The 12292-nt window shown below is 36.5% G+C and overlaps 1 protein-coding gene across 9 annotated transcripts in view; it reads right to left on the bottom strand.

The window, feature by feature from the left end:
- ROBO2 (roundabout guidance receptor 2) overlaps positions 1 to 12292 on the bottom strand; it is an 859086-nt gene that overhangs the window by 78306 nt on the left and 768488 nt on the right. For all 9 annotated transcript variants that reach the window (XM_088157800.1, XM_088157805.1, XM_088157803.1 and 6 more), the window contains 3 exons: positions 12119 to 12284; positions 10296 to 10462; positions 6303 to 6424 (listed from right to left, as the gene is read on the bottom strand). In XM_088157800.1, coding sequence (XP_088013926.1) covers positions 6303 to 6424; positions 10296 to 10462; positions 12119 to 12284 — 455 coding nt within the window. The remainder of the gene's footprint in view (positions 1 to 6302; positions 6425 to 10295; positions 10463 to 12118; positions 12285 to 12292) is intronic.

Here is a 12292-nt window from a genome sequence, read left to right as displayed (position 1 = left end):
AATATTTTTTTCTGATTTGCTTTCTCCAGCTCTATATATCATGACAAATACCACCTTAAATCATAAAAAAGGCCCCCATCCCTGCAATAAATAATGAAAAGAAAACTTTGGCATAAGGCTTGCTGCATGTAAACTTACTAAGCACATCTTGGCTACTGATGTGCTGAAATAGGAGAAGAAAAGAAAAACAAATTCTTTTCAGAAAAGGACAAGTCTTTGAAGCTACCCTACTTGCTTACAATTAGTCCATTACTTGGCTCACAGCTCATGAAATGCACAGCAAATTAAAATAAACATAAGACAGATGCAGAGAAAACAACTTCCAAAGACATGTGCTGTTTCTTGTGTTCACAGCCTGAGCAGCCCCTTTGCATCCTGGGGTTGTGATGCTCTCAGGCCATCAGATGGAGATGGAATGTTGGTTTTGGTTTATATTTTACTTTTTGCTAGGCAAGCAGAATTCAAGATTGGACCATGGAAATTTTTAAGTTCCATGGAAAGACCAAGGAATAATTTTATCCTACAAATAGGATTTTTATTTGAAGAAAAACTTTATATGTGTTTTATCTCGGAGAGGTTGCATGCATCTATTTATCTTCAAAAAAAAAAACCCAAAAACCAAGGCATCATAATTCTTGCACAAATTTTTCCTGGAAAAAAACACCAAAAAACCAAATCTGATTTGATTGCTAAAAGTAAACCAAGCCCAGCTGCTTCTCTAGCTGCCAAATAAGGAGCAAAGAAAGTGAAGCACAAATAACAAGACTATACAGCTGGCTGTTTGGTAATTCTGTGTTCTAACTAAGATTCAACAAGTGGGATATTTCTTATGTTCTTGTCAATTTGCCTGCTCAAAGATATTCTAGAATTAGAGAAACATTTGTTTGACTTCTCTTAAGAATAAATGAATTTAAGGCTGAAAACACAAACCATGCTCTATTACGCTCCACCTATAATCTTGTTACAGTTTATTGAGGCATTCAGAGGGGACACAGATTCTTAGACATTAAAAAGCAAGGCAAGCAAGAAGAAAGCTTTATTTATGAAAGCAAGGCAGAAATGTCTTTCATCAAAACTGTCACTGTTAAAAACCTTGCAACATATGTTACAACAACATTAAGCTTGCATTTTATAAACTTCTCTGCATTCACTTTAAGTGAATTTATGCACTGAAAGAGGGATATAACTCACAATAATAGCTTGTTAATACCGAAAGAATCAAGCTGTGTTTTTAAGAAGAACATTAAGCAGCTGTTTCCAGATGAAGGGAGTCTGTAAATCAGAGTAAACTGTTTTTATCCATGTTTGACTTTGATTAACTAAATGTTTTATGGATATAAAGACTTTATAAACCTCACGTTTACTACAATATTCAGCAAAAATAATGCTTTCATCCACTTTGTAATACACACTTTTAACCTAAATTACAATATAAGGTTATGATGTTTAATAATCAAACACTGAGTTTGATTCTTGTCTTACTGCTGAGTTAAGACACTACACTGAAAGATGACCTAACTTTGTCAGAACTTTCCATTTTGTCTTTGCTCTATTTCTATTTTCTACTGACTGCTGCCTAGTGGAGAAAACTGAAAATTCAGAATTGACTTGACTAAACAGTAGCATTGTGTTGCTACAACACCGTATGGAAAGTATATTCTACAGCATGGCACAAACATAAACCCACCCCCCAACTCACTGAGAAGAGCTGGATAATATCTAAAGAATACCAATTTTCAGTTCATCATACTTTTGTATCTACTGCCACACACATCTTTTCCTCCCCGACTTCTAAAATCTTAACTTGAAAGACTAAACAATAGAAGGAATATGAAAGCAGAATGCAGTAGTACCACAAGGCTGTCACATTTATGGGTGCTATAAACTACCTTGATTTGGGGCTCGCTTGAGTTTCACAGAGTTTTCAATTAGTAGCTTGATTACAGCAGGGCAGAGTGATCTGCCCAAATACCAGATTACTGACAGTGATTTCATCATTCAGAGTCTGGGAGGGTACTGACAAAAGAAAATATTATGCATTTTTAATGTTTTCTATAAACATCCAGTCACATTCAGTATCAAGGAGAGGATACAAAGCTATCTCTCATGCCCAATTTAAGCTAGTCTGAATGAACAGGGCCTTCTGTTGGGAAACTACTTGGAGGGCACTTTATTTACTGAGAAAAGTGGATTTTTTTGTTTTGTTCAGAGTTTTAAATCTAATAAAAAATTACTCTTGGATAATTACATGGATTAACAAGAAATATTTGTGAGGGGTAGGACAGGTATATTTCACATGTACATACACACACATGTGCATGCATATGTGTATGTCTATCTATAGTTGTACACATGGTCATATATAACACAAAGTGACTGTGACTTTACAATTTTCTCCGTTTCTGTGGTAGTGATGTATCACGCCACGAGCAGACTACTAAAAATATCCTTATATGCTTAGCATTAAGGACATTAATTCAGCTATGCAACTCCAAGTTTGGCACACATTCACACATAGGCAGAGCTGCAGAAACATGCACTCTGGCTTGATGAAAGGATAAAGAATGTAAATGGTTGCCACTTCCTTACACAAATTACTCAGCGTTACTTCAGCAACTGCAGGAATTCTCTGTGTTGAATATTGGCATCAGAGAATATTTCTAGTCGGTCATATCAACTCCAAAGATCTGCAACAGTTGCTGATATAAAGACACACTTGCTCCCTCAAAGGACAAGGCAGAACACACAGATGCTCCTTTAAGACTGCAGGAGAGGGCAGTTCCTGGGGAGCTGGTGCTCAGCACTGACCTAATGCAACCTACAAGCAGAATTGGTCCTGTGTGCTCCTGCTCACCCCCTTTTATGCTGAGTCCATGGTGCAGGAGTCATCTACAAAACCATTTCTGCAGAACAGGAAGCTCATTTTCCCTGCACATGCCACAGCTGAACACCAGACGGGTTCAATGGCTGTTAGGTTGTTAAAATGATGGCAAGAAACTCATAATGCAGCTTATGCTGCAGAAATAAGCTCCTTTCAGGCAAACCTGCTAATCTGCACCCTAAATACATTTTGCAATATGCTCTGTAGCATGCAAGTTTCTATCCCAAAATATCCTAAGAAATCCTCTGCTCCCCCAGCAATACCCACAGCAATTCTCCAGCTGGGCAGAGTAGCTTGCACGCTATCCTGAGCTCCCTGGCATGGACTCACAGGAGTCTCTGGAAATTCAAACTGCACTAGCATTTATGTGTCCTACAGGAACAAGGGAAATGGAGATGAGAATCTGGAAGACTCTCCAAAGGACTTGACTCCTGAAGCTTCCAGTGAAGTACATTCATTTAAAATCTACATCAAATTAAAGAGCACAGGTAAACAAATTATCCTACTGCCTGGTAGTCTCCTAGAAAGCAGTGAGGACTTCAAAGCAGCAATTCTTTTGCCATGCTGAAGAACTGATTTTTTTATTTCTTCTTGTGCCACAGGGCTTCTTTATAATGCCGGGGAACATTTCATATTTGGTCACTAATGAAACTTTCAGTTTAATGCCCACTGAGCCTAGAAGTGCTGATCCATAGCTGAGGTCAGCTAAAAAAAGCTCTTGGAGTACAGAATATGCTCTTTCAATGTGAAATGTTTTAATAAAAGTAAAAATAAATCATGTCCAGGGCTTAAAATTAGCTATTTGATAACAGTGGGTGTATCTGCCTCCGTAAGTCTCATCAGCAATAACTACCTCTGCACCTCACCTCTCTATGTGTAAAGTTAGGATAATGACACATTTTTATCATTGTGATGTTAAATTCAGTATTATTTGTGAAGCACATGAATGTTACGGTTGAGAGCATGACAGATAAGCAAGCATGTGAGACAAAATAATAATTTTTTATTCAATGCAAGGTTTCAATGGTATGAATTTAATAAGACCTGGCACCACACAGAGAATAAAGAAGATAAAAAGAAATGTTTAATAGCTCCATGAAGAAGAGATCCTCTATGTGACCAGATAATTACAGCTATATTTTAATATCTATACAGAAGAGGAATAAATTTAAGTGGCAATGAAAACCTAACTTTTGACATTCCTCTTCTTATTTTTTAACACTGACATTGTAAGTCTGACCTTCCTTTCAAAATATGTGTGTATATGTATGTGCATATTTTAAAATTTCAACACAGTCACAGGGAACTATTTCTGAAAATTTAAACTAAAATTTGAAAAAAAATAAAGAGAAAACAAAACCAAAACAATCTCATAAAGGAGAGAAGAAAGTGGTGTTAATTTGCTGTGAGTCAGGATTCCAGAAAGTCAGTAACCAAGGACATTCCTTTGCTTTCACCCTTGGAACTGCATAAAGCCAACACAAAGAGTCTTATGATTCTCATGGCACTTTTGTCCTTTTGTATGATAGCTACACTATCTATCCATTTCATGTTAATAGTGTGGACTTTATTCTCTGGATAGAGTGGGTTTTTTTCCTGGAGACTATGGTTAATTAATTGGTTTTGTTCTGGTTGCTGGATAGTTTCTAATTAGCTGCTTCAGAGATCTTTCTTTGTGTCTTTCTTCCCCTGGGCAATTCCAAAATGCCTCTACAGAGGTCTCTGTGCTTGTCAGGTGGCACAGGGTCACTGCTTTGAGGGATCTTCCCAATAAGCTGGTATCCATAGCATTTCCAACAATTTGTCTTTACATTACCATTTCTTCACTTATTGTTCAGTAGGGGCGCCAGGAAATTCTTTTAGAGGAATTTATATCACACACATGCATATGCACACACAAATGAATATACATATATATATAAATAAATAAATGAAATTTAATTACATTGGTTGCATGGTATAAACTGAATTCTGTTTGTACTGGAGCTTCCTTTTGCAGTATATGCTAAAGCAAGAGCCAGCTTATGAATCTGTATTTCTGATAGATGTCATACCCAAAAGAAGACATGGATATGATCCAGGTTTACAATTATTCTCTGGTAGCATCCAAAGTTTCTACATCTGATCCATCTGCTTGGACAAAAGGGTTTCCCACAAAGGTTAGTCAGCCTGTTCTGGAGGAATTGTAGCTGAAACATGCAGCATTTTAAGAAAGCCAAGCTGCATGTTGACATCATTGATGGCAAAATGCAGTGACACATACTGTAAATAATCTTCCATGAAAGACAAATTTGTGGGTTTCTCTATTTATTCTAATCTGTACACTGACCACTGAAATATGAGTTGTGCAAAAACAACAAGTAATCCTTATAATACACAATCTATCACCACACTTCTTATCTCCTCTTGTGTAATCCTCTGCACAGATTAAGCTCTTAGCAATATTACACATAGAAGAAAAACCCTGAGTTTCGTGAATGCCCCCTTAGCAGAATTCTTCCTACAGAACACAACTGTTTTGATGTTATGCAGGGCAGTTTTTCTCTCACTCTTCCACTCATGGCTCTCCTTCCTCTGGGCAGATGCCCCAAGAACAAAGCACCCTTTTCTGGTGTGCAGCACCCTGGGAATTCTCTCCTACTCTTACAAATCCTTCCCATCAAGCCTCAGGAAGGGAAACAGGGCAATTTGAAAGCCAAGTACTATATTAGAAATTCTACCCAGTAGTTTGACCCCTCAAATAGAAATGTTGTTAAGCACTGCCCAAAAGACTCTGGTCTTCTCTAATGAAAGGATATCCACTCATTGTGGGTAAGGCTTGTGCTGGAAAACCAGATCATACACAGTGTGTCAGGCACTAGAACCCCGTGCTTCTGACTTAACTAAAAGTGCTCTGTAGGAAAGATATTTTTGATTTCTGGGTCACTAAATAATAGGGTATTGTCAGAGGTCACTACGACTTAAAGCAGAATGTACTTTTTCACACAGCAATTTCTTGTTGATATTTAACTTTGATTATTTCTTGAAATGTAGTGTAATGAATCCACAGATCCATTATCCTTCAAGCACACTCATTTTTATAATGTTTTTCTAGTCAGATAGCTAACTTGCTTCATGCAGAAGACTGAAGACATTGAATCTGCTTGACTTGAAAAGGACTATTTCATTGCCACACATATCTATATATATATCCATATCTATCAATATCTATATGCCTATCTATATCTACACCTACATCTAGATCTAGGTATAGATATATACATATATATACACACACAAACATTACTGTATGTTGGATTGCCAGAGCACTCACATTGGGGTCAGGACTGGATCTTTTCTGAGTGGTAAAACACTGAAGGGATAAACAGGCAAAATAGGCAGAGTGAAAGTACTGTTAAGGTAACAACAGCAGAAGCTTTACCGTCCAGGTGACTTGCACAGTCGTGGGTGTCAGCACAACAGGATTGTGCAGCCGTACAATGACATCTCCCAGCTCTTTCTGGACTTGCCTGTGATCCACACCTTGTGCTGGGGGGCTGATATCTGCCAGGCACACATATGAAAGTGTTACTTTAACGAGAAGAGCTATGTATGGCATCAATAAAATTTACTGAGTAGCCTAATGACCTGATTTTGAACATCTTTTACAGCGTGGTTTTTTAAAAAATACAGCACTAAGGGTGAAACACAAACAAATATCAAATAATGCAAAGAAACCATCCACCTCTAGCCACTTAGGAAATCATGGAATATAAATATGTTCAAAGGAGTATTCTGACTAGATGGCAAAGTTTTCTCAGCTCTGGTAAATGATGAGAGAGATGCAATGTTCTCTAGTTCCAAAGTACTCAGATAATAATAATGCTGCACAGATGTCTGGAACCAAATTTGTTAGTATAATTGAAGAAAATGAACAGTGTTTTTTTATTTTGCTAGAGCACACATGACATTAAGTCATTATATGTTTCCAAACTTTCACTAAGCTTCCTCTCCCCACATGCCATGCACACAAGAAACCAAATACTAAAAATAGCATTTTCCCCTGCAAAGCAAATTTTCTCTTAACAGACATAGCTAATGAAATCTAGTGCAAACATGAAAAAAAGAAGATTTAATTTAGGAAGCCAAACTGATTCTCATCTAGTAAAAGGCCAACAAAAACAATCTACCACAAAAATTTTCTCTTCAAGATTATGTGCCCTTCAAAGTGTGTGGGTAAATTGCTTCTTCTAGTTAAAATCTGATTATAGAGATATTAAAAAAAGGACTGATAAACGATGGTCATGCCTGTCTAGGCATCTCTGAATTCTGCTTGATTTTCCCTTAGGATTCAATAGTCAATGACAGTTCCTCATTTTTTGGATCAACATCATGTCCTTGTGAAAAAGATACATACATAAGAGATTTTTTTCCTTTCTGATGGACTCAGATATGGGAATAGGCATAATATGTTTTCTTTTTATCTTCTAAATGCTATTTGAAAGAAATAACAGTTGTCTTAAGAATGAAACCTTTAAATATAACAACTTTAATCATATATCCCCAGATATTGAAAGAAAGTAGTTTCTGATGATCAGTAATTCACATTCATAATTCTGGATTGTTATGGGTTCTGAGTTAGCAGTAAACAGTATTGACACAGGCTTCTATTGATATCCAAGTTAAAATGACTCCATGGATCTCCAAAGGGAATATAATCCAAATATGAACATCAGTGAAGGTGGTTGTCTAGCAAATAATGTTTATTTGAAGCAGCCAAGAAACAGAGATATCATAAAATAAAACTGCAATTCAGACTGGTCTAGAGGATGATCATTTATGCTTCTATCCACAAAAAGCCATGATTGTTGGTACAATAAACCTGCAGTTATCCATGGCTACATTTTAGGTTACGTTATGCTGTGGTATACAGTCAACAAAGTACCTGTGTATTCTCTCAGAGGAAAAGACATTTCCACAAAGTAATTTGTGTGAACAACATTTCATCATTTTAATGGCACATATGTCCAGAAGTAACAGAATAACATGGACTAATAACAGTAAGAAGTGAATGTCAAGATGTACATGTGGAATTCAGTTTTCTGGTATGTACACTTGAAAACATGTGTAATGCTCCCAGTGAAAAGTCTAGGAAGCTCCTGGTGGAAAAGCAGCTGATCTGCCTCTAAGGGTATGATTAAATATTGGAATAATGGAATCATGATTCAAACAAAACTGGTGCAAGAAGCTACATCCTGACCACAACTAAATTGGTTAGATATTTTCTCTAATGCCTCTTTTATCAGTTTTCAGTGAATTTATTATTATTTGTTATTATTTAGATATCAGGGATAGGAATATATATAGTTTTTTGGAAGATTTTTTTTAGTAAATGGTTTCATCTATTAATAATCCAACAAGAAATCAACTCCTTCATTAGAGTAGTTACTGATTTGTCTGTCCTTTTTTCACATAATGCATATAAGGTAAACCTTTTGAAAGCACCTGAATATCTATTTGCAGTTCACTGGTAAAAATGTTCTTGAAATCTTATTACTTGTATTTGCTATAGTGAACACCAGGACATTAAATGTACAGCTATTAAAGTTACCAAAGACACCTGTTGCAAATTATTATTATACAGCAGTGCTATAGCCGCTTTGTTATTTCTCCATGGCCACTGTGAATAGGCTTTCCACCGTGTGTCAGCTTCTTCTGTGAGCCTGAATTAAATTCAGGCATAATTAGAAATCACATCAAAACATTATGTTAATTTTCAATTGATTTTATGATTTAATTCTATTAAACTGCAGGCTTGCAAAGAAGCTATAAATCCTGTACATGTCTCAGTGTGCTTGAGTGCTAAACAGCTTCTGGAAATGGAAGCAGCAACACATGCTGGAGCTAATTAAAAGACATGTTTTTACTGAAATCAAATTGCTTGTCACTATGTCAGATAAAAAGTCTATACTTGACACTCAAATGCCAAACAAAGTTGGGGTTTTTTTTTACCTAGGTGATAAGCTATGCAGACTAAAATGCTGTTGCGATGAAAAGCATGAGTCACCCTATAATAATGGGAAAATAAGAAAGAAGGAAGCTTGTGATACTCCATGGATAGTCAGGCCATGAAAGCCCTGCAGAACTCACTCTTCAGCTTTTGAGAAGGCAGTTCTGTTTTCCCTCTTCCAGCCATAATTACTATTTTGAGGGTGCAACTATTCAGGACAGATTTATCCAGGACTAGTCTGAGATGAGGGAGGCTAGATGCTTATGTGATAAAGAAATACCACCCTACTCTTGTTTATCTCTTTCCATCCAGTAAAGGACCCAAACAACTTACAACACACATCCTAGAGATTGACTCAGGATGTGCTCTCCATGGGCACCTTCAGCTCTTCAGAGACAGAAGTCTCTGAATAACAATAAACAGAGAGAGAGGATTTAATTTTAAATTAACTGTGACAGGAGCTATTACTTTGGATTTGAAAAAATATGATTCCAAAGGATTTCTGTATTATGACGTGTTTAATGCAGAACTGCACTCTTGAATTAAGTATTCAAGCAATGTCTTGTCAAAGCCAAAAAAAAAAAAAAAATCCATGCTGTGAAGGGAAATCTGTTTGTGGTAATTATATTCAGTTAGAGCTTGATGCAAAGTGAACAGACTTCAGTAGCAATGGAGCATCACAGCTACCAATCCTACCACCACCTTACAAATGAGGGATTCCACTTCAGCCCTCTCTCTTAGTTTATGCAATGGATTAATACAAAGAATTCAAAAATGTAGGTATATATATATAGAAGGCCCATAATTTTCTCAGAATAACTTCTATATATTCTTAGCATGCAGATGCCTTAATTTACATGAATTCTTAGCCTAAACATTGGCTCAACACATGTTGTGTACTTCTTTTGAGTAAAACTAATTCTAAAAACAGTGTCCTGCCTGTTATAAACACTTGTTAGTATAGTAGGGATAAATATATAGTAGTATATACTACTAATACTATATACTATACTTCTAGTATAATAAGTATATACAAGTATATTTGTTAGTATAGTAGGGATAGTATATCCCTACTGATGGAGAGGAAGAAAAGACATGGAGAGGAAAGAGGAGAGGAGGGTACTCAGAGTGCTTTTCAGAAAAGCTTGGGTAACTCACATTGCTTTCAATAGAAACCAGGGACAATTCAAGTCTAAGTGAACTGCAAACCAAAAGCTCTGCACTGTACAAAGGATTAAGGATGCAACCTTTCTCTCCCAAGCCCCACACTGACACAGCAAACATTGGGCTACTTTCATCTTTATTGGCTAAGCTCAAGTCAGGATTCCTTCAGTGAGTGTGTAAAGCAGAACGGCCAGACTGACCTATGGCCAATGCACAGCTCCTTCTTCCCATTTCAGCTCCAGCCTTGGAAGTGGCCCTTACCTTGGGTCCGGACAGGGTCTGACATGGGGCTGGGGTCGCTCAGGCCCTGTGAGTTGATGGCTCTGACCATGAACAGGTAGATGGTGTTGGGGCGCAGGCCCCTCACGGTGTACAGGGTGCTCTTCACGTGGTTGGCCACTGTCTGCCAGCTGTTGCTCACAGACTGACTGCAACGAGAACAGTGTGGAAGGTTATAAACTAATATAGGAGAAAAATAAAGATGTGAAAGGACATATTTTGTAACCTTGGATCCATTCTAAGTGCAGAAAAAAGTAGTAAAAACGGGGTGAAATTAAAAATATTTGTTTCAGTTAGCTCATTGAGATGGGCTAAAAACCTTAATGCAGCTGTCAAAGGTATTTCTCTTTGCAATAAAAGTAAAACTTTTTGCTGTTTTTCTAAAATACCTGCAAAAGGAAAGAGTAGAAAGCTGTAAAGTAAATTTGAATGATAAGCAGGCTACTCTTGAACAAAAGCCTTAGAAAGGAAAGTTCTCTCTTGAAAGAATAATTTTCTACACTGCTAAGTAAACTACGTCAATAAACTGTCATTGGAAGAAAAGTATTCTTGAACTAAATTCACACTCAAAGTTAAAGAAAGAAGAAAAAATGCTTTGAAATGGAGGAAAGTATATGAATATTTTTTCTGTCACTGCATTTTCAATTCACCATTATTATAATTAGATTACAATCCACCATACGAAAAGATTTCAAATATGATTGTTAAAATAGCTTTTAATGAAAATGTCTGGCTTTTTAAAAAGTTATTTATGGGATCCCATTAAAGCTTATCTAGGGTGAAACATCTGAGTTTAAAGAGAAAATTTTATTTTACTATGCTTTGCTGTATTGCATTGATAAAAAAAATCTTTAAATATATTAAAAGGAAAAAGTAAATGGAATGTTAACAGGTTTATGTTGTTTGAATTGCTTTATTCATACAGTGCATAAAGAGTAAATTCTAGAAAAGAGTAAGTTCTAGAATAAAACCAACAAACTGCAAATATCGTACTGCCCTTTACACATATTACATTTGAGATAAAATTTGCATGCATATGATTATGAAAAATCCTTGCATTAATTTTAACTTAGAGATGAACTGAAGTATTTGTCCTTTTTTTAATATCTGGAACACATTTAGGAAGGTGCAGATTTTTAAGCTGAAATGTGTTCTAGAGATCTGTGTCAGAGTATGGCCCGTGCTCAAACAGATTTGCTGAATTGTAGCCCAGGATGTCTTTCATACCACACATTAATTTCTGCTGTGTGGAGGGGAGCACCTGGATTCTTTACAGCTTCAGGCTGCAGCATAAAATCCTGAATTATCAATACTGGTCTTTTCAGTTAGAAGTTTTCATCTATCTAAAACACTAAAATATAGAAATTTAAAGCACTTTGACTCCTTAATAGTTACTGCTTGAACAAGAGCAGGAATTAAAGTTTGCAGAGAAGCTTCAGGATTACTCATTTTTTTTCCATATTATCTGTACTATGATAGCCAAGAACCTGCAGCATTCCCATAGGAGACTCTCACCAATCATCAATGTAAAGGGAAAAGTGACAAATAATTACTGTATTGTTCTGTTATATTTCTGTTGACATGAAGAAATACTTAGATGTCCTTCAATTAATCACTTAGACAAAAGTGATAAATTACAAAAAAATCAATGTAAAGAATATGAATCAATGCCTTCTATGCAGTTGAGTCATTTAATGAGCTTCTAATGATATATGCAGAGTCCAAAAGAACACCACAAAACCCTGCTACCAGGGTTTAAGCAAAATTAGAAAGAAAGGAGCTTAGAAGTGGTATAATTCACATACCTAAAAGCCTCAATGATATATGCACTAGCTGGTAGGCTTCCAGGGGTCCCTGGCTGCCAGGACAGGGTGACACTGTTCTTGGTAACATCAGTGACCTGAGGTTTGGATGGTGGCCCAGGGAGGTCATTTATATCATAATTTTTACTGACTGTTGCTCCACCGGATTCTGTGAAG

The sequence above is a fragment of the Sturnus vulgaris genome, chromosome 2, assembly GCF_052056855.1.
Source record: "Sturnus vulgaris isolate bStuVul1 chromosome 2, bStuVul1.hap1, whole genome shotgun sequence".
In the NCBI taxonomy this organism is placed as follows: domain Eukaryota; kingdom Metazoa; phylum Chordata; class Aves; order Passeriformes; family Sturnidae; genus Sturnus; species Sturnus vulgaris.
The sequence above is the reverse complement of the archived record's forward strand: the minus strand, read 5'-3'. Positions and strand labels throughout refer to the sequence as shown.